The 25,324-nt window shown below is 42.5% G+C and overlaps 1 protein-coding gene and 1 long non-coding RNA gene across 4 annotated transcripts in view; one reads left to right on the forward strand and one right to left on the reverse strand.

Annotated features, from left to right (window-relative positions):
• LOC145343125 (uncharacterized) overlaps window positions 1-8,868 on the reverse strand; it is a 38,967-nt gene extending 30,099 nt beyond the window's left edge. Inside the window, exon 1 of the long non-coding RNA XR_013886681.1 lies at window positions 8,710-8,868. This is a non-coding gene — a long non-coding RNA (uncharacterized LOC145343125). The remainder of the gene's footprint in view (window positions 1-8,709) is intronic.
• Window positions 6,578-25,324, forward strand: part of efna5b (ephrin-A5b) — a 204,586-nt gene continuing 185,839 nt past the window's right edge. The window contains exons 1-2 of one of the 3 annotated variants that reach the window (XM_080189045.1): window positions 6,580-7,037; window positions 7,340-7,611. In XM_080189045.1, coding sequence (XP_080045171.1) covers window positions 7,493-7,611 — 119 coding nt within the window. In that variant the 5' untranslated portion in view covers window positions 6,580-7,037; window positions 7,340-7,492. Of the gene's footprint in view, window positions 7,612-25,324 lie in introns of all 3 variants that reach the window. The other 2 variants (XM_080189047.1, XM_080189044.1) reach the window with 2 other exon arrangements.

The following is a 25,324-nucleotide window of genomic DNA, read 5'->3' on the forward strand; positions in this document are numbered from 1 at the left end:
CACAGGAGCCTGAACAATGGGTGAGTTGGCCCAAGAAGCTACCAGCCAAAGGGACAGCTTGTATCTTAGCTCCGATGAAAGAGCACAGTGAGGGATCTCAAGGATGCGACATGCATTCAAAGGTTTATCTCTGCACAATAGTTTGCAGATGACTACTGTGTGATGGCTAACTTTGCATCGTACTTGCGAGCCACTCCTGATCTCTTCAATTCAGCATACAAGAAACTCAGCCTGCCTTGACTGCTGCCAAAATAAAACTCATATTAACCAACGTCAGCCAAATATCTCATCTCCCATATGTTTTGAAGGACAAACCCAGGAATATATTGGGCACTTTCCATACCTTGGCAGTCACCTCTCTCAAAAGGACACCTTGACAAGGAGACCCAAAACTGGATCAGCTGCACCACTTCAGCCTTCTACAAAGTATGCAGCAAGTATTTAACAACCAAGATGTCCACAAGTCAACAAAGCAGAGCAGTTGTCATAACCATGCTCCCATGCTGCCATAAGACTTGGACTTTGTCTAGGCAGATTGTCTTATGAGGAAAGGTTGGATAAGTTAGGTTTGTGTCCTCAATCAAGTAAGAGTGACTTGATTGAAACATATAAGATCCTGAGTGGTGAATCTGTGGAATTCACTACCACAGAGGCCAAAATGTTGCGTGATTTCAAGAAGAAATGGAATATAGCTCTTGGGGTTAAAGGAATCAAAGGGCGCGGAGGGGGGTGGGGGGGGGTGGAGGTGGTGGATCAGGATATTGAATTTGATGATCAGCCATGATCAAAATGAATGGTCTAGCAGGCTCAAAGGCTGAATTGCCTACTCCTGCTTCTAGTTTCTATGCCTTGACAGGGTTGACATGTGGGAAAAATAAATAGTTGCCCACTTCTTTCCCTGGAGCTTAGGAGGATGAGAGGTGACCTTATAGAGGCTTGTAAGATCATGAGGTGCCTAGGTAAGGTGAACAGCCAAGGTCTTTTCCCAGGATAGGGGAGTCCAGACTAGAGGGCATAGGTTTAAGCTGAGAGAGGAAAGATTTAAAAGGGACCTGAGGGGCAACTTTTTCACAGAGTGTGGTGCATGTATGAAATGAGCTGCCAGAGGCGGATACAATTACAAATTCAAAAAAATGTGGACAGGTACACGGATAGGAAAAGTTTAGAGGGATATGGGCCAAATGCAGGCAAATGTGACTAATTCAGCTTAGGAAGACTGGTCGGCATGGACGTGTTGGGCCAAAGGGCTTGTTTCCATGCAGTTTATCTCTATGACTCTATGAGGACGATTCTCCCAGGCCACTACACTGCTTGAGCTTCCCGCTGGGCACCATGGCCTCCGTGAGTCTCTGGGTTAAGATTTCCAGAGTAATCAGATCTGTGCCAAAAACCCGGGCAGAGCTGTTTACAATATGTAAATCAGAATTCAATATTATTAGTGGGCCAGGAACTGAATTCTCCAGTTCAGTTAGTGTCTCCCCCACCCACACGGAGTGGTTCACTCCAGTGGGGTTTACAACTGCTCCCCACTAATGGGGAACAGGCAGCCCGACCACGCTGGAGGGAACAGATGCCACTGAGCAAGCACCCCCCCCCCGCCCCTCCCGGGGAGGTCTGGGACAATGGGGGGATGCCTTGGCACTGTCCACCAGGCATTAGGCAGCGCAAAAGGGCAGGCCAGAGACGGTCGGGGCCTATTGGGGGGGAACCTTTTGGGAGGGTGATTTGTAGGGGTGGGCAACCCACTACTACTTTACAATTGGGATGACTGGTTGAGGGAGAGAGGGAGGACGGCGATTGCGGGGGCGGTATGGGGTGTTGGGACTGCCGGAGGTGGGGGAAATTAGGCGATCGGGGCAGGCCAGGTGAGTTGAGGGGGAAGGGTGGGTGGAATCGGGGAGATGAGATTAGCCAGTGGGAGGTGGGAGGAACACTAGGGCTTGCCAGGGAGCTCCAGGAGGCCAGCGATCGGGGGAAAGGGGGCTCTGCAAGAATAGTGAGGGGGTACTGCAGGGCTGGCAGGAGGTGGAGGGGGAGCGGCAGATGGGTGTAGTCAGGGAGATCAGGTTTGGCCAGAGAGTTCTGGGAGGCCAGTGATTGGGGGATAGGAGGCTCTACAAGGCCAGCGCTGGGAGGGGGGGATTGCAGCGCTGGCCATTGATCAGGAGGCCAGCAGTGTGGGGCCAGTGTGCATGCTCCAACCTCTGTGCTGACAAATTGGCGCATGTGCAGTAGCAGAGTCAGCGCTATGCTGCTGGCCCTGCTCAGGTGGGAATAGGCCTCACCCATTGATTTTCAGGGGGAATCCCACTAGGGTACTCTGTGATACACAGAGTGTGGGAGGTTCACTCTGGAAGTTACTCCCATTTTCCCAAAGAACTGGGAATTTAGAATTATTTTGGAGAATCCTGGCCAATGGTTTTCAGAGGGTTGTGAGGGCTTGGAATTCTGTTCCCCAAAAGTTAATTGAGGCAGAGTCTTTGGATCTCTTTAAGGCAGAAGTAGATAGATTTTCAATAAGCAAGGGAGTGAAAGATTATTGAGTTTGGCTGGAATGTAAAACTGAGGTTAAAATGAGATCAGCCATGATCTTATTGAATCTCGGAGCAGGCTTGAGGGGCCAACTGGATTCGTCCTGTTCCCATTTCATTTGTTTGTATGTATCAGTGACACATAAGAACATAAGAAATAAGAGCAGGAGTAGGCCATCTAGCCCTTCGAGCCTGCCCCGCCATTCAATAAGATCATGGCTGATCTGTCGTGGCTCAGTTCCACTTTCCCGCCCTCTCCCCATAACCCTTAATCCCCTCTCTTATCAAAAACCCATCAACCCACGTCTTAAAAATATTTAGCGAGGCAGCCTCCACCACTTCAACGGGCCGAGAATTCCAGAGATTCACCACCCTTTGAGTGAAGAAGTTCCTCCTCAACTCCGTTCTAAACCGCCCCCCTTTTATCTTGAGGCTGTGCCCCCTAGTCCTGCTATCCTTTCTGAGCGGGAAGAGTCTCTCCACCTCTATCCTATCCATCCCATTCATCATCTTATACGTCTCAATGAGATCTCCCCTCATTCTTCTAAACTCTAACGAGTACAAGTGCAAAAGATTCCATCAGCAGTCCCTCTGCTACATCTTCTGGATTCAATGGGAGAACCATTGAATAAATGCTGGTGTTTTTGAAACCAGTTCACTGGCGTTCAGGCAAAACTCCTACAGAATCAACTTTGAACCAGTTACAATGAGATGATAGTGTCACAAGCCATTCAGAAGCTGGGTTAAATATTGGAAAAGTGGCATACAGGGTTGGGAGAGGTCTTGCTTAGAAGAATCACCAACTGTTTTACTCCTGGTCTTCTTCCTCCAGTGGGGTGGCACGGTAGCCCAGTGGTTAGCACTGCTCTTCACAGCTCCAGGGACCTGGGTTTGATTCCCGGCTTGGGTCATTGTCTGTGTGGAGTTTGCATGTTCTTCCTGTGTCTGCATGGGTTTCCTCCCGGCGCTCTGGTTTCCTCCCACAGCCCAAAGATGTGCGGGTTAGGTTAATTGGCCATGCTAAATTGCCCCTTAGTGTCCTGGGATGGGTAGGTTAGAGAGATTAGCAGGTAAATATGTGGGGAAATGGGGATAGGGCCTGGGTGGGATTATGGTCAGTGCAGACTCGATAGGCTGAATGGTCTCTTTCTGCACTGTAGGGTTTCTGTGATTCTATGACTGCATGGCTTGTCTCTGTGAATGGCACAGCATGCAATAAGCCACTACAATTCTAGAAACTTACTATAGGGCAAGACTGCAAGGCACCACCAGAGTGATCCAGGCACCTGAAACTTTCTTTGAACATGTCTATGGCTTGCTTATGAGAACTCAGATATCTAGATATTTTTTCACTGAACTGATGCTCAGCATCAGTACCTTGGTTCATAATAGGAGCAGTGAACCAGGTGCAGAGTGGATACTCACTGCCTTCAAGCAGCCAATCTGGCATTTGCTGGTCTGGATTGCAAATGGGGAAATTGAGGATCTTTGCAGAATGAAGGCATCATTGAGGAACAGACCTCAATATTCACTTCTTAGGGCTACAGTTATTGTAAGGGGAATAACTTGGCAGTGAAGGATATAAGTGGAGCCTAGTCTTCACACAGGACAAGCCTTTACCTAGAGACACAATTGCATAGTCCTACACCTCAAAATCTACCATCCACAGTTTTCAACCTGCTCCAATCTCTGAACATAGGTGACTGTCCAGTTAGTGACTTCCACTTGAATACAATTAAACACCTAATTCATATCCAATTCACAGCGGCCCAGTTGAACATTCAGGCAGTAGCAACCGGTCTTGTTCTAAAAACATTGGTGTTTCTTGAAGGAGATAGTGCGGGTTAATGTATGAACAAGCAAACCAGCAATGTGGACAAATGAAAGATCTCTCCTCCTGTTCAAAAGCCTGTATTGAGAAGTCTGCTCTGGCAGCTGTTTGGTGCTCTTTTGCATCTGTTTGATAGCTGCATTATTAGCGAACTGACTGCTGATGTTTACCTCACTTATTACGCCCTGAAACTAGATCAGGGTATAAAAGTAGGAAGCCGCCATTATCGTCACAGCTCCAGGCTCTGACCATTTGTTCTTTGGCGTCAATGTTTGCTTGCAACAGGTAGGGTAGATCAGTGCTGCCTACCTACTGAAGTGTAGCCTCCTTACACACCCTGAGGTGTGACATGTTATTCTGGAATACCCAAAATCTGCAACCTCTCATTCGTCCTTGCCTCCTTCGCCATATTTCTTGACTTTGCACCGGTCTTTCCTAAGAGGCTTGCTGTTACTCTTGTAGCCTCATTGGTAATCCCAGCAAAGGATGTCCATCCTTTCCTGAACTCCTACAGCTAACAAAGCTAAGTGATTCGGCCTCAGCACTTCGGTCACGGAGAAATTACTTTAAGATATTTGATAATAAGATATTTGACCCAACTTGCTTCATGTTGGTATTTAAACTCACATGAGCATCCTCGTACACTTTCTTCCTCGGGTGTTTTTTCCCCCCCAATTCCCCAAGTAATAAAACAATCTAAGAACAGCCAAAGTCGCCAAAACTTAACTCCAAGTCTTCTGCAGCCAAAAGCATCCCACCGACTTGCCACTGACTCCAATGAAAAAATACATAAAAGGTGGTTACTCACTATCGCCCATTTTATACTGTTCTTAAAGTCTGATATCCAGCAATGCCGAGCTTGTTAATTCGTACATACAATGAATAGTCCAGTGGTTTATTTATCGTATCAACCCCTTTGCAAAAACAGGTTCTGAATAGTTTCACATTATCAGGTAAGGGCCCTTAAAGCAGAGTATTGACTCTCTTCACTCACCCAATGCGAAGTATAGGATACAATCTAATCAAGATACACACAATTATTTACTTCTGGCACATGATTCTGATCTTTTTATCCAGACAACCATGAATCGGAGTGATTGTGCATGCAAACATACATTTTGGAGAAATGCATCCACAATTACAGTCTCGTGTATAATGGGAAGGATAATACTTCAAGTAAATACACAAAATACTGGAAATGCCCACTATGTGCGAGAGAAAGTTATGGTTTGATATTTCACGGGGATCTGGAGAATGAGTCCGTGTGTTGGTGATGTGGTGCCGCCGCTAGGAGGAGTGTTGGAGCTGTCTAACAAGAGTTTGCGATCTGTAAACACAGCGCTGGGGTCTGACTGGGTGCCTTCAGCAGACAAACTCACATCTCCGTAATAAACTGGAGAGTGGAAAGATCAGACACAAACGTGCGAAGCTCGGGCTACGAGCCATCTCTGGAGAAATTCGATAAACTGCGTACGTGGGAGCACAGCGGGAGAGAGCTTATCCACGTTTGGTGGGGACAGTGAAGCTCTTTCCCACCTGTAGATCATTCCTGCTTTGTGATTTTGTTTGTGTTAATAAGTAACAACCCGGGACGGGGGGAGGGGGGGGGGGGGTAGGGAAGGGCAGTGGCAGCAAATCACCATTACAGCAGGACTGACCATGTAATTTCACACAATGCTATTGATTGAACCTGACATAAAGGCATACGATAGGAATCCAATATTATTGTCTTATCCGGATCATTTATTAACGGATGGGTTTCTGATCATTGAGATATTGACAGCGCGGGGGGAAGATCAGAATGGGAGGGGTGCAATGATTTTCAACGCAATGTATCGACTTGTGTCAGTGACAGTGTTGTAAGTTGAGGAAGAAGCTGTAGTGAGTGTTGGATACAGACTGCTTGCTTGCTGCCTGTATCGCCAGAAGTGTCACCACATCATGATCACCAGGAGTGTCCAGCCCAGCACTGTATCCAACCCTATCATTGCTCCCCCCGCTTCGCTTTCGCACGCTTATTGGCTGGAGGCTAGATGGGGCGGGGACAGGCACAACCTATCAGCTGTTGTTTAGGGAGAGAGAGGCGGGGGGGCGGCGCCGGGGGCGAAGGGGCGGGGTTTCGCTAATCCCCTCCCCTTCCTCATGGGTTGAAACCCCGCCCCCTTCCCCTCCCCCCGGGGCTGGGAGAGGGCCGCCTCCCAAAACAACAGCGAGTCGCCAGACTCTGAATGAAGCGGCGGGGCTTGTGCGGCTGGGTTCGCTTTCCGCTCCGGATTGCGCTGTGGATCCCGGCTGCTCGCTTATCTCATCCCGGCAGAGGAGGGGCAAATACACACACACACACATACACGCAGCCAGCCAGCCTTCCCCCTCCCCAAAAAAAAACCTCATCCTGAAGAGGCAAACCTTCCATTCGGCTGCTGTTCTGCGGAGCCTGTTTGCGAACTAAACCGGGTTGAAGAGTGAGTGAGTGTGTGTGTGTGTGTGTGCACGCAGCGGAGACTTTGTTCCAGCTCTTCAAGACCACAAAGTGTATCTTCAGTGGGAGATTTTTTATTTTGGCGGAGCAGAGAGACACAGTGGGGAAAGGAGGGGGGGGGTGGGAGAGAGAGAGAAAGGATGCTCTGACTGACTGGATGCTGCTGCTGCTGCCTGGGGAATCTCCAGCTGCTCCAGTAAGTGATATCTATCATTTTAAACCCGCACACATACACACCCCCCCAGCACCCTGGGCCACTCGGGCTCCTGGCACCCACTTCCCGCTGCCAGTTGCATACAGATTGCGGACTTCCCCTTCGTCTGGCTGAACAAACGCAGAACTTTCCGCCGCTCCCACTCCCAGTGTGAGCCGGGGGGTGGATATTTTTGTCACTGCCTCACATTTCTGTGCTCAGATGCATTAATAATTCTCTCTCTCTGCGGTGTTTTTTTTGAGGGGGAGAGGTTTTTTTTTCAAAGATTTTATACACGTTCGCAGATATTTCATCCTCCATTCAATCTTGGACTTCTCCGATTGCGGACTTTGATCTTATCTGAAGACAGTGAATGTGAAAGGAACATCTGAAGCTGTAAGTTTTTTTTGGAGACAGAGAGAGAGAGAACGAGTTCCTCTCGTCCTGCGTGCAGCAGCATGTTCAACGTGGAGATGGTTGTCGTTTTCGTGGTGCTGTGGATGTGTGTTTGGTCGCAGGAGCCCAGCAAAGTGGTGGCTGACCGGTACGCTGTCTACTGGAACAGCAGCAACCCCAGGTAAGGCGCGCCCGGAGCCGGCTGCCAGAGCTTAGGGGTGGGGGGGCGGGGGCAGGCTGTTTTTCCGGCCCCGGCTAGCTATCCAGGAGGGAGTCCCACATCTTCCCTCTTTATTTAAAATCCCAGATGGGGAAAATGTTGTAAACCCCAGCCCCCGCCACAAGTTTAGATTACCCTCACTCTAATTCATGGTTTTAAAAAAATCAAACACTGGTGCCCCTGGGCTGTTGAATGAGTCTTGAGTGGACTTTCCCCTTTGTAAATCAGAAGGGCATTTTCACAGAGAAAAATAGACATAGAAACATAGAAGATAGGAGCAGGAGGAGGTCATTTGGCCCTTCAGGTGGGCTCTGGTAAGATTTGAAATGGGGTTGATGTTTGAAATTGCAATGGATTTCCTGCTCCATTGAAAAGTTACTACTTTTCACAGCCCTGCAACTTGCTCTGGGGTGTTTGAAGAGCCGCAGTTGGTTCTCAAGTCTCCAGTTTGTGTATGTTGATATGTTGCGTCCACTGAGTTTAAAAATAAGATTTTTGAAACTGGACAGCAAGTTGAGAGTGGAGTGCAAACTCTGGAGAAGGAGCCCCGTGTCTCGCTGGGTGCCCGGCAGCGGGGCCGCTGCGAGGAAGAAGCCACTCTGTTCACCCGAGGCTGCGGCTCCCTCCCCAACACAAGGCTGTTTTTCACTTTGCGGCGAAGCTTCTTTTTCATTTTTGGAAATTCAAAGGGCAGAAAAGTAAAGGAAGCGGCTGGACAGTAAAAGTGACTTCTCCAATCCCCAGAGGAGTGTTTTTAAAACACAATACCAAGGTGGGGGGGAGCGGGGCGGATTAAATTTGGAGTTTTGAAATGCACGCGATGTTTAATTCGATATTTGGGATCTATCAAGTCTGAGATTCCGCAGGCAGGGTTACTGGGGAAGGCGCTAAAGTTTGGAGTGAAACTTGACGACTCCAGCCCGGCCCTGGCTCACATCTGAACAACATCGAGTCGGGATGCGGGGAAAGCAGCTTGTAAGTTTCACTGTACGGTTCATACAGTTACAATTATTGCAGCGCTGAACGCTCCCATACGTTGTTTAATAAAGTTTCCCTTACCTTTACATTTTCCAGAACATAGCCGCACACTCGCCAGTCCTGTCTGTCGCGCTGTTTTCCTTTTACCGAAACCAAATTATATATAAAACCTTTCTATATATATGTAGGAGGAACAACATCTGGGTTTGCATTAGCAGCTGCGCTCCATGCAAGCGCCCCTTTACCGCCCTATTATTAATGTTTCATTGATCTGTGGAGGCTGAAAGTTTAATTAGAAATTTAAACCAGAAATGCAAATCGATTTGTTGGATAAATGATTAACAATTCAAAGATTAAAGGCCCAAAAAGTTCTTGTTTCTGTGAGACAAACCTAAATTGCAAACGTTCCCATACCAGGAATCAACTCAGCACATTTACAGTCTGGTGCTATAACGCAAAATGACTTAAGACATTAGCAACCCAGCCAACAATCCTCATCATAAATGTACTATTTACTTCTAGGTTTTGTCACTATTTTTTCCAGCAATTTGTGCAACTCATCACGGATGTTGATTTTAAAATATTCAAAAATTTCCCAAATTCAAAATTGTTATTGCATTTTCAAAGAAGAAAATATTTTGTGTATCAATTCATATTTTACAGTGGGGTAGGTAAAGATTTTTCATAAGAAAACCATTTACTACAAACAGATTAGAGACGTATGGATTCCATTTCAATCCAGTTTAAATGATTCTTCCCAAGTTCTTTCAATCTTTTTGGGAGCACTTGGGTGGTTCAGAGTGAGTACAATAAAAAGGTTGTTTTTATTGTTTCATCCTAAATGGCACATTGCGATATAAACCTGCAATTAGTGGTTTGGATTGGTGCTGTTGAATGAACCTTCCCTTAGCCTTTCTTTCTGAATCTGTCACTATGTTGCTCCCTCTCTGCTCCAATTGTATACACATGCCCTATGTGTGATTTTTGTGTTAAAAGTCTCTTTTTCCTCAGTTCTCATGTTTATATATCTTTGCATTTTGTGCATGTCACTTTCTCGCTCTGTTTTCCTTCTTTCTCCCTGACTCCATGCATCAGTTGCTTCCAACTTTCTTTGTAGGTATTTTTCACCTTGCTTGCCTTCTGCCGCCTTCTGACTGCATTTTTTTTAATCTGTTTCTCAAGATTTTTAGTTTTTCTTTTATGCTATATTCTCCACTTCTCTATCTTGGTGCCTTTCTTTGAGAATTTGTGTGCCTGTTGTTCTTGTATGCACCCTAGTTTGAATGTTCTCCCCTGTCTTGTGTATCTAATTTTTTTCTAGCATACAGATGATGTTCATCTCATCTCAAAGTGGGACAAAAATATTTGGGTCACAGGGCGTGTTTTTTCTGGGTTTGCTACACTGGCGGGGAAAAATCTGCTTCTAACTTGCACATTGGATTTTAAGCTATTGGGAGAATTTCCTCACCTGTTGTTTATCAGATTGAAAATGCAATATCGCCTTTTTGGTCTAAATATGAAGAATTGAAAATAAAAAATATCTACTAGATATTTGATATGTCTAGGTTTCAGCAATACATTTTATCAAATAAAATAGCGCCCACAGTGACAAAATATGTTAACATCTTTAATTACCTTGTGGCATTTCAAGTAAACATATAATGTAACCATGTGGGATTCTGTTTGAAGCTGTTTATATAGAACTAAATTGTATGCAATCACCGTTATTTTTAGTCTTGCCAAATGTAGCAATGGGAAAGTGGGTAATGCCCTTTTCATTCGGGGCTCATATCCTCTCGATTGCTAGGTTATTTCAGTAGCCTGTCCTTTCCTCTACAAAATTGGTTCAGTACAATATTTCCTTCTTAAAGAAAGGGTGCAAAATGGCCATGGAATTCATGATCCGTAAAATTGCATGCTTCAAATTCAAATGTCATCTGTGTGGCAGAATCAACATCACTGCGTTTTAGTGCATTCTGACACTTTCCTGTAGATACCTTGGCATGCCCCCAGTGGCTGCATAATCATGACATTATCGGCTATGGCCACTGACCTTGTAACGGTTGTAGGTCTTCGATGTCCAACTGAGCAAAAGTTATGGATAAACCACAATGTGACCTTCTTAAAAAAAAATGATTAAGCGGCTTTTCTCCGAGAAATATGATCAGCTTATGGCTTTCAGCTATGTGGATAATATCTCTATATTGTAGTTTTTTAAAGAGTCTTAATGCCTAAAAAGAAAAACACAAAATTATTACATAATGCAGTTAGACAGGATGAATTTAACAATGTTGTTTCTTTAATGATAACTCACAGTTTTTTTTCTGAATGTGGTAATCTTCCAGCACCCAATAGTAAAATCAGATCTATTTTTCTATTTGTTGTCTTCTATTCCATTTTTATATGTATAGCTGAACCTTTAAAATATTAATTGAAAATGAGAGCATTGATGAGCAAGAAAACAGTACACAATGAAGTTCTGTGGATTTGAATCAGTCCATGCCAGAAGGGTTAATGCTACCTATTAAGTGTGAGTGTTTGTCAGCATTTTATTTGCAAGGGAAAGTTTGAGTTTACTATTTACCTTCTCTCAGCACTCACGGGGATGAGGGAAACTGCTGCTACTCATAAATATGTCCGGGTTTTGGTTGTAAAATTCAAGAGAAAGGGGTTTTGCAGTTCATTATATAGTGCTTAGTGAAAGTTAATAGCATCACTGCATCCAATGACTGTTACAGCAGGAAACCCTGCTCTTTCAATGTGGTCCCTTTGTGTGAGCTTGAGAGAAACCAGAACCCATAAGGGTTTCACAGATTGCAGCCTCATGAGGGAAGGTACTGACAGGCAACTTATTAGAGGTTAATTACCCCACTCTCCTTTTTGAAAAAAAAGGAAAAATTCTTCCCATTCAAAACTGCAAATACCTTAATGAAGGGGTTGCATTCCGACCCGCCCCAATGCTATGTTTCCTGTTGGTGAGGTGCAGCTAAAGATGAGCCTCCTCTCCTTTCCTGTTGCTATGGATCTGGTAATCTAACAATGCCACGCTGTGCAGGGTAAGTGAATGAATGCAATTAGTCCTTCAGGAGTCCTGTGCTCACTGTGTGAGAGATGAGAGAAAATTAGGAGGGGAGAAAGGGAAATTGAGTGATTCATTGACAGATGCATATGAACATACAGGTATGGTCGTGCACACAGGATATAAATCGCATTTAAGGTACAAATTCTTGCAGCAGAACATTGGGTAGGATATAAGCTATAGTTTGTCCTATTTAAAATGAGGGTAACTGCTAAATTGCTCTGATTTCAATTAATCAATAGCTGTGCATGTGTGTTGAATGCTTTTTGGGTATAATTCCTTCTACAATGAAGCTGATGCATTTTTCGTTATTTTCATGGCGTTCACATGTCACGTTCCCGTTGTTATGTTTTTAAATATAGTTCCGCAAATAACAGCCAACAATTTGTTAGTTTACCATCACGTGCAATGTGAAATGTAACCTTAGGCAAGAAATAGTTGTATTGCAAGAACTGTTTCATTAATTTTCCACCAAGAAAGTAACACAAGAGTCCAGATGATAAAAATGTGATATTTAATAGAGAAAAAACCTCTTTGCCTTGTGCTTGTTCACCTTTACGCACAAATATTTTCCAGTGACGTGATGGAGCAAACATTTCTGCAATCTCTAGATTTCACGAACAAATTTCCTGTTGTGCTGAGTACAGTGTCTGGGGTGAGTCCCTAATGAAGGATTACAGCTCTGCCTTGCTGTTGTAAAAGATTAAATGTAAACTAGTCCAAATGAAGCTTTTTCTGTATAATATATAGTATACGATATACCCTTAAAAACTTCAAATTTGGGTAAGCACGGGGCTTTCAGTTTTTATGTCTAATTCCATAATTATGTTGCTCGATTTAGCATTAGAGGATCTTTTAAGATACTTTACATGCTTTTGTGTTTCTTCCTCTCATTACTTTTGCTAATACTGGTTGCAATCCAGTGAAATGCAATAAAAGGAACTTAAGCATATTCAGGTCAGCAGCAAGTTGCTTTACTTGAGGTAAATTAGTATACCAGAAGGAAGAAAATAATCTTTCCCCAGTAACAGCTCTCCCCTTACACTACTGTTGACTTGCCCAGTAAATTCTGACAGTCCCAGTCCACTTTCCCAAGCTTCAGATATGCACGTGTCCAATTGCTAGATAACCCAAATAAATATTTCAGCCTAATTAGGCAGGTCAACAGAAATAGGTGTGCTAAATAGCATTATAAGTGTCATGTATTCTACGATGCTGTATTCTTTTCTTTCAAAACTGTTGACCTGACCCACAAATCTGACCCACTCCTCCCAACACACACATGAAAAAATTCCGTTAGCACTTCTGCATTTGTGAATTATTGCTCTGTGCCCAACCTTCCTTTTCTTTCCATGTTGCCTCACAAATCTTTGCCAATATTTCCTGTAAGAACCTATCAGAATCGCTCAAATACATTTCTACCCTTTCTACAGTACTGAAATGATCCAAAGCAACATTTTCTGTGACTGTGGTAATGGTGCATTATCTTTCCTTATCTCTAACTTCCTTCAGTGCTAAAGTCCCTTCCTCGAACTTGTATTCCTCTGAGTCAGACATCTCGTGCTTCCCTCTCCATTTCATGATAGCTTTAACCCATTTTTTTAAACCCATCTTTCACAGCTCACTCTATTTGACCCTCCTTATTACCTTTCTCTTTGACCAAGCTTTTGACCACCCCATAAGCTCTTTGCCTCCATTTTTTTTCTTGCACTTCTATGAAGTGCATTGGGACATGTTTCTATGCTACAGCCACTATAAGTGTGAGGTGGTGGCATTGTTTAGTGGCTCTATGAAAAACAGGAATAGTTTTCCTGACCATTCTCTCTGTTTCTAAAATGATTGTGGCAGTCAGCCTTTCTTTGCTCCCATCGTGACCTGTCAGCACTACATAGTAATTAAATACTTGTCAGTGAAGCATTTTCCATAATATTTAAAACAGCAAAGACAAGGTCCTGCTTTGAGCAATGACTGTCAGGGGAACAATGAAAACTAATTACACACATGACTGTCACTATTGTTAAACTTGTCATTTGGGGAAAAACATGACAAAGTATGTGTTTTACTGATGGCTGTTTATGACAAGGAGGCAAGATTTTAAAAAAAAAGTATTGTTGCTTTTTTTCAGATCTTCAATCCTTGTCCCAAAGATATATTTTACAACTGCAGCATCCCCACCCATGGTCTGGTTTCCCCTTTTCACTCTGTTTAACGTTCGTAGAGTTTTGCTAAAAAGTGCTGTGGAAATGCAGGAGGATAATTGTGAATTCATTTGTTCAAGTAAATCCTGGTTTGCACAGCTACTGGCCCTGCAGTTTGGGGAAGTGAATAAGGAATACGCGAAACAGCTGACACTAGCCTCGCATGTTGGCAAAGTAAATAAAGCACAGTGGTAAGCACTGCTGCCACCCTGGCCCAAGGTGACTGTTTGTGTGGAGTTTGCTCATTCTCCCTGTGTCTGTGGGGGTTTCTTCTGGGTGCTCCAGTTTCCTCCCAAAGTCCAAAGATGTGCAGGTTGGGTGGATTGGCCATGATAAATTGCCCCTTAGTGTCCATGGTAAATTTGTACAGAGATAAGGCGGATGATTGGGATGCCCTTTCAGAGAGTTGGTGCAGACTCAATGGGCTGAATAACCTTTTTCTGCACTGTAGGTGTTCGATGGGCCAAAATGCCTGTTTCTGTAGTGTAAATGCTCTATGGTTCTGAGACAAAGTGTATGTTTTGTGACCCGTCAGATTGGGTCATCTTCGAATTGACCGCAGGCTATTCCAGCAGTATTGCTTTAGTTAGCTTGTGTATTTTGTAAATGTATAAAATAAAAATTGTATATTTTTTAAGTTACTATTTGTAAAACTAGGCAGAACCGTCAGGTTGAAGGTATTGTAAATAAGTTGCAGAAAGTGAGTTTACACTTAATGAGTTTATACTTGACTAGTCACTGTGATTTGATTGTGTAAAATACTTTGCACTCATGTCCTTCATTTAATTGTGGGCATGTTTATTTTATGAAACTTCACAACTCATGGACATTTGGTGTTTCTATGCAAGCAGGTGCCTCCACATACATTGCCCAGAGCAGCACAATAATTGCGCTGTGTGTTGTTCAGGAGGATGGCAAATGCAGAAGGCTCATCAGCTTAGCTCCACATATCTGTGGGTCATGTCCCAGAGGAGGGCAAAGGGTCTCTTTTTGATGACACGGGCAAAGGTAATGAAAGGAATGGGGGAAGGGTGGGGGTGGGAGGGGAAAGAGAAAGGAGGATTAAGTCATTTAAATTTAAGCCACTTAAACTGCATATTTCATTGAGCTTCATTTATAAAAATTGAGAATTTTAGTGTTGCATGTGGTTTTAAAACGCTTGACAATTATGTATGAATCAAAGGAGCTGCTGTCCTTGCTTTTAGTCACTGCATTTGTGCATCACTCTGAGTAGTTGCACAGAATGACCTTTGAGGTGCACTCGTGTTCAGAGCTAGCTGAGGAAACTGTGAGTGACTACTTTCAAAATGGATGCTTCTGGAGAGGCTTGTATAGTTTGAGGGCAGAAGGATGAAATGTTGGAGGACTCCCTTTCCACTAGTTAGCCTTTACTCTTGATATGCTGCCTCATTGTGATTGAAAGTAATATCCTTCTAAATCAATAAATAATCGCTATGTTTAAGTGCGAGAGAATGGCTAGGTGGGGATTAACATAAATACTGAAAGGAAGATTGTTGCTCATCACACAATTTAAACAGTGCAGGTGATCTCTCTCTGAAGAATGTCTCTTTTAAATTTTAAATTTGTTAATTTCCAGGGTATTAACAGGATGTATACTCTTGTGGGTTTATCAAATTGTTCTCCAGTCCAGAGATTTCGCCAAAGCTTATATTGTATTTTGCAACTTGGAAGTGAAGAAGTATCACTGCAGGTAGTCACAAACTGTGGGTGACTTCTGTTAAATGATGAAATGATGAGTGAGGATCAGAAAGTTGTAACTGAACATACCAGAGAAGCAAGCTGCAATCATTGAGGGGTTCTGTTTGCGCTCTCAACTATTGTGCAACAACTATTTGAGAAGGCTGAGATTACATTACCGTCAGCTGTGGCTCATTTGGTAACACTTTTCCCTTTGTGTTAAAAGGTTGTGAGTTCAAGCCCTGCTTTGGGACATAGATTATCAAATTGCTTATCTGATGTCCAGTACTGGATGAGCTGAATTTACCTTCAATTGAATATTGGAAATACCGAAGCCATTGTTTTCAGTTCTTCTCCAATCCATTTGCCAGGTACTAACGCCAACCACAGTCACTGGCAGTGGTCAGAGACTAAAGTCACACTGTTAACACACTCATAATTGGCCCCGATTTGAGATTCTGATACTTAACAACTAATCGTGAAGATTACCTATTTCCACCTGATTTTGCCCGTGTCAACTTATCTGTCGCTGAAACCCTCATTCATGCCTTTGTTACCTTTAGACATGACAATTCCAAAATACTTCTGACTGCTACTCACTTTGTACCCTCCTTAAACATGAGATCATCCATAACTCTGCACCAGTCTTGCTCACCTATCATCCATTGACCTACATTGGCTTCTAGTTAAGAAATGTCTTGATTTTAAAATTCTCAACCTTTTTATATCCTTCCATGGCCTCATCCCTTCCCATTTCTCATCTGCTACAACACTACACCCATCCAAGAACTCTGCACTCACGTTCTGGCCTCTTGCCCGTCCCCGATTTTAAACATTCTGCCATCAGAGGTCATGTCTCAGTTGTCAATTCCCTAACTTCTGGAATTGCCTCCCTAACATCCTTGCCAGTCTCTCACTTTCTGCCTTTAAGACCCTCCTTAAAATCTGCCATTCTGACCTGATTGTATCTTGGGTGGTTTGGTGTTATGATTTGTTTCATAATGTTCCTGGAAACGGTCTTTTGATGTCTTAGTAAATTGCAGGTAAAGTTGAGTAGATATTGTTGAATACTACAATCTAGGTCAACACTCTAGTGCAGTATTAAGGAAGTGATGTGCTGTCAGAGGTGCTGTTTCTTTGAATGAAGCATTAAATTGAAGGACTGTCTGCCATCTCGGATGGATGTAAAAGATCCCATGATATTACTAAGACCAGAGAAGATATCCCGTGTGTCCTAACCAATATTTATCCCGTCAACTGACATCCCAAAAACAGATTATCTGATTATTATCACATCGCTGTGCATGAATTAGCTGTTGTGTTTCATATATATGTAGCAACAGTGACAACACTTCAAAAATACTTCATTGGTTGTACATCTCTTTGGGACATTATGTAGTTATGAAAAGCACTCGTGTATATATGTGTGTGTGTATATGTATAGGGTTGTTACAGTTGTTTATGCCGTAGGATTTTTTGGTCCCACTGCAGTGAATGGAGATTTGGCTGGCTGCGTGGTAGCAGAGTATGAACGGCCCGTAAGATCACGCCCATAGTGTTTTTCCCGCAATTTGTTTTATGAATTTAATACAAAATACTCTATAATTCTGGCAGATTTAGTTGGTGACAATTGTCAATCCTCAATCGGTGTCAATACTCACAAAAGATCGACCGTTGAACAAACGGTAGTGGTGAAAATCAACCCTAGCATTTATTATGCAAGCTGCGTTCTCTTGTAAATAGAAGTTCCATTATCATCTGATAGCATTTTGATGGTACATAATGCATTGAATAGGACATTTGAGCTCTCTTCTATTTTGGCATATCTGTGCTGATTGGTTAAGGATAGGATTGGAAGAGGATTAAAAGTAGACTCCCAACCTTTTCCCTTCTGGAAGTTGCAGTGCTGCTTTTTGAGGATTTTGGAGGGGATAAGGTGAAACATGAGGACATATAGCCACCTTATTATCAGACACAGCATTACATGTTCTGCAGTCAATGTACTTGTTCATATTTAGTGAAGCAGTCACAAAGCATTTTGAGATCATTGCAAAAGTTTGTTTCTTAAATAAAACTGACTTGCATTCATGTGATTAGTTCAACCATATAAAATATACTTGGCTCCTTTTTCGCAGTTACTGGCAGCAACAGCAAGGGGCTAAATTGGTTATTCCTAAGTGGCTGAATAGTAGTCACCGTTAGTGCATCACAAGTTTCTTAGAAGTGAGCAAGACCATTTGGCCCATCTTTGTTTTCAGAAGCCATTTTATTTGCATGTACTTGAAGTCAATGGAAGTGAAAATAGGTAGAGATGTAAAGCAGACTGGTGACTTGCCATTGTCCGATTGGCACAACTACACAGTCAAGATCTATCCCAGAGATTTATTAGCTTCAAAAACAGTTTTGTGCATGACTTTTTCCTTAATTGGAGTTCCACAGATAACATTCTGGAAATTATTTTAAGTTGTGCAAAGTGTTTTCACAAAATAAATGAAAATTTCATTGGCAGATGCTGAGCTCCAAATTTAAAATAATTCCCTTCTCACCTCCATCCAGGGGAAGGAATCTCAGGTTGTCTTGCAGTAATTTAGGAAAATACTTATCAAAGATATTGTTGAAAAAGTTAACACATTAACATGTTTTCTCTCCCCAAGTATTCAACCCTGAGTTTTAGTTACTGTAGCAGTATAGAACCGTTCAGATGCCATTGATGATTGATCCTGGGTGTGCTTCCCTGTTATGCTGATGTGATATAATATTTTGTTAGAATAGCTGACATTACAATTCAATAGATTTACTGGAGAAAATGGAGAAAATTATTTTCATAGAATTCTACAGTGCAGAAGGAGGCCATTCAGACCATCAGGTCTACACCAACCACAATCCCACCCACGCTCTTGTCCTGTAACCCCACATATTAACCCTGCCAATCCCCCTGACACTAGGGTCAACTTAGCATGGCCAATCTACCTAACCCACACATCTTTGGGCTGTGGGAGGAAAGCGCAGCACTCGGAGGAAACCCATGGGGAAAATGTGTAAACTCCACACAGTGATCCGAGGCTGGAATTGAACTTGGGTCCTTCTTGTTGAGAGGCAGCAGTGCTAACCACTGTGCCACCGTGTCGAGTAGTTAGTTTGCAGAGGCGGAGTCACGTGTGAGAAGTTCTGGACAGGTTAATGATGCTTCTGGGAAATATTGCTTTTCTTATTATCCTGTGGTTGTATTTTCTGGTAGTGATGGGAGGAACGCAACAGTATTTTGGCATGTTGTTGTCAGAGGTAGTTTTCTTTTCATGTCCTCTGGTTTCTCAGCTTATTTTTATTTTAATCCTTGTTTGTCCAATATTTCTGGAAGCCCAGGTCTTTGAATGTCCTCTGGCTTTTCTGGTTAATTTGAATGCTGTTCGCCCAATATTTCCGAATGTCCAGGCTCTTTCATGGCTCCCTACTGCTGAGTTCCACTTGGAAGGAACCATAAAATAGTACCGTCAAACTCCAGTAAATATTGACCGTGTCTTGGAGCTGTGACCACTCTAAAAGCGGGAACCAGCAAATTAAAAGACTGCTATTGTTCTGTCCTTAACCAGTGCTCCATGACTGACGCCAAAGTATGTGTGAGATAAAAGCTAAGAATCAGCATAAGAAAGATATAGGAAGAAGTAAGGAGGGGGGGAAGTAAAATAGGCATCACATTGGAACCTCTAAGTACTAATGTGAAGGAAAGTAAAATATACAAAGAGCACTGACATGCACTGAATCACAAACTTCCACAAAGCTAAATGAAAAACAGTCTGCCCGTATGGTGAGGCTGGATTTATAAATGGAGGGAGCTAATTGATGCACTTAACATTTTGCCCTTTGTGTGTCATTGGGCAGGGTCTAAACACATGGAATATTCAGCATGACGGTATAGATTCGGCTATATTAAACCCTTCTTGTCTGTTCTGGGAACATATTGGAACGTGCCTTGGGGTTAGTTTACACCAGTGAAAAGTGAATAGGGCAGTCTTTGGGTTGATTTTGTGATTTAACGAAAAACCTGAGCACTCCAAACTACCTTAGTTGTGAACGTGACACACATTACGCTTGGATGCGCATACAATTGTTTGCTATAGTTGAACTACAATTTTGAAAGTGATCTGGTGGGCAGATTTAAATGAGGTATAAATCAAAAAGTTCCTTCAGTGTACCAGAGTAAATGTCCAGCCCTACTGCTGATTCTGGGGTAAAGCACTGAGTCTGGGCTGAATGCTAATTTATACCATCTTTCCTGTGCCCTGTGTATCATAGTGGTGTTTGTTGGGCTTTCTAGCACAAGCTGATTCATTCTTATCGTTATTTTGTTTTTAGTTGAATATAAAATTTGGTACTCTAGTTAGCCAGATTGATAGCTCAAATGAGGAGTGTGAACAATTGAGTGTTTTGGATCAGAACTGGTTAGCTACAATTAGAGAGTAGATCCCTTGGTTTTAAGGGGATGTGAACAAGTGTGGCAGTTCCTTTAACAGCTATTTAGTTATCTTTCAGCTTTCAATGCACACACAAGCTTTCTTTTATGTAAAAGCCGCAAAAAGAATCCCTGCAAATTGTGCATGTTATTTAAGTGCAAGGGAAAATTACAGCAAATATAGAATAATTTCAACAATATTAAAGTGCCCTCACAAAATGCCACAGGAAGCTACAGTTTGATGGGGCATGGTGGTGGTTACACGGTGATTGACTGTGTTGCAATAAGCATTTGTGATTTGCATACACATCTGATCTTGTACGTTACCATAGGCTGTGTTCCATGCTAGGAAGTAGCCCCCAAGGAATGCAGGATATATACTCACATCAACCCACCCCCTCCTGCATCCTTGACTTTGTACAAATTACAATTCAAATCAAGAGTGTGTGGTGGATTGCAGGGGGTGGGGGTTATGGTGATGGGAGCGTTGGCTCTGAGATTCTTGTCTTTGTCAGTTTTGAGATCCTACTGTATCTGTTTGATCTTTTTGTGCAGCAGTCAGCGGGATAAGGTGGTGTCACGGGCAGTCAGGATCAATGCCATCATACCAAGGCTGTGTGATGACAACAAAAATTTCCATTCCCTGCACCAGCAAAATATGTGCTTGATGAATGCACAAGTGTTCGACGCTGCTAACATTACCGAGTTGCAGACAGATTCTGATTTTTTTATCTTGTCCAGTAAAGAAGTTGCCATTACATAAATATAATTGGCAGCATTATAAATAGGATTCCGTACAACAGCGGTTTGAACCACAGTTGTTGGTAATGTTATTGATTTGATTATATGGCTGTTCAATGCTGGATGGTTTCTCTTGCTCTGATGTGTTGATGCTCATTAAGTTATTTACTATATGATCATTACACTTTTAAAATGCTTGCTCATTCTCCCTTAAACTTACCTTGCTCAACTTGTGTGCAAGTTTACATTTGTCCTGATGTGATTTACTTCCCATACAAACAATTTGTGCCTACAGAAACCAAGGTCGTTTTGGTGATGACAGCAAATGCTGGTAATTCTGTATTGATTATAACTAAACCCATAACTTGCCTTGCATTTTTCTCACTCTTTTAGCAACATTGAGTCAGTCAGGACTACTGTCAAATTTCTTCTTTTGTACCTGCAGAGGTTTGCTTTGCATCCCCTCAAAATTTAAATCTCATGGAAAATTTTGCTACTCAAACCCATTCTTCTGGATTTTGAAACATCACTTTGCTAATCCTCCCTTCCGCTCTAAGCTGCAGTCACATAATCACGGTTTCATGATTTTCCTCACCTTCTGATTTATTGCTCTGATATCTTGCGTTACATGCGTCAGCCTTTTCTTGTTGGTTTCTATTTTTGCAAATTAAGAGAATGGATGATCTATTCATGAATGTGTTTTCTAGTGTAACTTAGCAAAGTGCTTCTTTTCATAGATTTTGCAGCGAGGTTTGCTGCTGCAACCACTGATTATTAAGTGCTACATCTCTAGTGTCAATTGGATCTTCTCGTATATTTATTAATAGTTAAGATTGAGCTGGTGTGGAATTACCAATTGCAACCAAGAATAAACATTTATTTTGAACAAATTTACACCTCTCTTGCAATCGGAGATAATTTGATTTCTTGGCTTCTGTGCTAGGATTTAATAAGCCACAACTAATTCTGATTGATCTCAGATTTTTTTACGTTAGACCCAGTGCCACGTTTATGCTCTTGCTGCAAATTTGCACTTCTGAACTTGCAGACGAGTGCAAAGGTTCTGGAAGAATTAGTGAGAAATGGTTATAAAGGAAGGCTTTCACCATCTGCATTCGAAGGCTTTCATCAGAAGGCCATTAATGGCTGGTGCAAATTTTGAAACGTGTTTAACAGGCTAGCCTAATATTTCCTGGAAATAACTCAACACAATGGCAATTATTCAATTGGGAAGGCCATCGTAGCCTAAATTCACCAGGGTACTTAGTTGATAGGTACACTGAGTTATATAGACAGAATGGCTCAGGCTCTAGTCTGTATTTAATTTGCTGACTTTTGCAATGAGCTGTAGTATTCTTTAGGTAAGGTAGAGTCAAAACCAGCTATGGGGTTCAGACCTCTACCATTGAGAATAGTTCAAGTCTGGATATCCGATCCATCTGAATCAAATTTGAACACCATTGTCTCCATAGTGGAAATGCCTCACAAATAGTAGCGAGGTCCACTTCTGAATGGAAAAATGGTCTAATTGTGGCAAATGGAACTGTATACAACCATAAGCCAGTTTCTTCAGAAGACAAGGGAAAAACACTCAATGGAAATATTATATTTTGCTTGGCACATTCAGTTTTGTTGGGGGCTAATTTCACTGAACTACCTTGGACTAAAGTGTCTCTTTCAGATCTGATGCCATTCATTGAAAACATTGGCATAAGCGGTAATAGATGGAACAGCTTCTGTAACGTGTTTGAATATATGATCTCTGCTGGCTAAATGTGTCAATAGCACTAAAATTCTAGCAAGTGCCTTTAAGTGTTTTTATTAGTGAATTTTCTCCATAGCAGGAAGTAAGAGGCTGAGACTTTAAAAGTGCTAACCCTTCCTCCCCATCTCAGCTTCACAGCTCTAAAGATATTACATGTTAGTGCCACTATTTGGATGTTCGAAAGATATTCTCCTCTTTGCTGTGTAATTGCCAAATCCTATATGGTTATGTATCTAGTGTGGTTAATATGCATTGCAATTAGACGGCTCCATATCACACTATTCAAGTGCAGCATTGTTTATGGATTTTTTTGTCTTGCGTCAACATAGTATCGATGTCTGAAGTTCATGAGTTTGATCCACAAAATGATGAGACAAGATGTATGATTCTTGGCTTATCTGTGACTGCAATCTCACTGCAGTTTCTCAGCAGCAGGTAGCTTTACATGACTTTATAAACCTTACTGGCTGTTTTGGCTAAGTGACCAAAGTGTCCCCCTGCCATGTCTCTTGTGCTGAACCTTTTGTAGGAGAGTATTGCAACTCAAAAGGTCTCGAGTGCATGCAGGCGATGCATTTTGCCCCCTATTGCAGTTGGAGCACTTTATTCTCATACCATCTGCACAAATATAAACCATTCCTGTTCCACAGGAGAAAACCTTCGACAAAGCTGGTGTTTGGTTAAAAAGTTGGTTCATGCTATGTGTAATTTTTGTTCAAGACAGTAAAAATTCTGTGTCTCAAACTCTTATTCTGAGGTTTATTTTCTCTTTGTACACACAGCAGTTTAAATTGATTGCATGAAGAGCTTGGTTTGACCAGCTCCAGTTCATTTGAATACAGACTCAGTCCTAATGATGAGAGCGATGAAGGATTTAAAAAGCCACCTTATTATTGTCCTGAACACAAAACCCTTCCGTTGAGATCTTTCGGCTAACTTCTTCACTTCTTAAATATCCAGGGGGCAAACTGGCCATTCTTATTAATCGGCTTAAAGCTAATGAGATGAATAGATCTTAAGCAGAACCTAAAACTGTCCTAATCCTTCCACGTCAGCATTTTTGAAGGGAGTTTGAGGAGGGTTTCTGTGCGGGTAGGGGGTGGGGTGCAGGAGATGTCGATTGGACTTCAGAGAATAGCTGGCCCTTGTTTTTCTAAGATGTCAACGCATTCTCAAGTTTTACCTCGGGTATTAGCCTGCCCCTCTGTGGTCAATCATGTGCTGACGAAGCTTGCGAAACAATAAAAGGAGGAATTAGTTTGCTTTTTTGGTGAAGTATACCATGGGAAAGGCAGGAAAGGCTGAGCTGGTTACTGGGGACTTAGCCGCTGACTTGTTGTCAGTGAAGTCTATTTGAATAACCTTCCCCTTTAGCCTTCGCTTTCCCCTTTTGTCCACTCCAGTTCATAAACGGTAGCAGCTGGAGATTTTTATTCATGTAAGCTGCTGCTTAATATCCATGAAGATTTCTAACTGGGTCAGAAGAGCAGTAGGATTTCTTTTTTTTGTTTTTCTTTTTCCTCACATCTAGTTAAGGCCAAAATTCCAAATGTCCTTTTCTAATCCACAAGTAGTCACCTTTTGTGTGATCTGGGCTTTGTCTTTATCACATTCTTTATTAACAGACACCCGATGCAAACCACATTTTCTTCACAGAAGCTTGAAAAGTCCTCAACCCCTCAGAGGATTAATAAGCAGAAGTGCTTGAAGTGCTTGTTCTGGTGCTGTGTGAGAAGCTGGACTTTGTACTGTAGAGGTGATGGCAGCTGGGAGTCAGAAGCGTTTCATCCAACCATATGCTTATGGGTTGAACAAGTCACAGTTGTCAGCAGTTGTAGAACACATCTTCACCCTGTGTAGATACAGCAGTTGTAGATTATATCTTGACAATGTGTAGGTACAGAAGTTATAGAGCACACTTGCATACTGTGCAGCTACAGAGGGCATTTTTCATAACCACGTCTACACATTTGTGAGGATGTGATAGATTGTGGTGTCACACCATGCAGACGCTGTTCTGATAGATCATAACATCACACTGTGCATCAGTGGTGATTGTAATGGTACACTGTAGGTGCATCGGTGGTGATTGTAACATGCCATGCAGGTACATGAGTGATAGATCTGAACATCGCACTATCTATGTGCATGAGCGATAGACCATAACATCACATTGTGTTAGTACAGTTGCAATAACTCATATGTGTAGATGCATCTGTGATGGCTTGTAGTGTCAAATTGTATAGGTGCATGAAGGATACGTCATAATATCACACTGTACAAGTGCAGTTATGATAGATTGTACTATCACACTGAAGGTGCAGTTCTGATAGATTGTAATATCACACTGTAGGTGCAATAGTAATCGATTGTAATATCACACCGTTGGTACATCTGTGATAGCTTGTGGTGTTACATGTGATAAATCATAGTATCAGATTGTATAGGTGAAGTTGATTGCAATATCACACTATGTAGGTGTAATAAGTTGCCTCAGGATGTCCCAACTTGCTTCGCAGGCGTCAAAGTACATTTTGATTGTAGCGACTGTTGTAACGTAGAAAAGCAAGATGAAAACTAGGGCATAGCAAGGCCCCACAAACAACGATGAGCGAAATGACCAGGTGATCTGCTTTTGAAGGATTTTATTGAGGGATAAGTCTTAGCCAGGACACCTTGAGAATGTCCCTGCCCATCTAAGGGCTTGGATTAGTATCTCACTTGAAGGACAGAACCTCTGACAGTGCTGCACTCTTATACTGCAT

The sequence above is a fragment of the Carcharhinus amblyrhynchos genome, chromosome 5, assembly GCF_965287045.1.
Source record: "Carcharhinus amblyrhynchos chromosome 5, sCarAmb.v2.hapA, whole genome shotgun sequence".
Classification (NCBI taxonomy): Eukaryota; Metazoa; Chordata; class Chondrichthyes; order Carcharhiniformes; family Carcharhinidae; genus Carcharhinus; species Carcharhinus amblyrhynchos.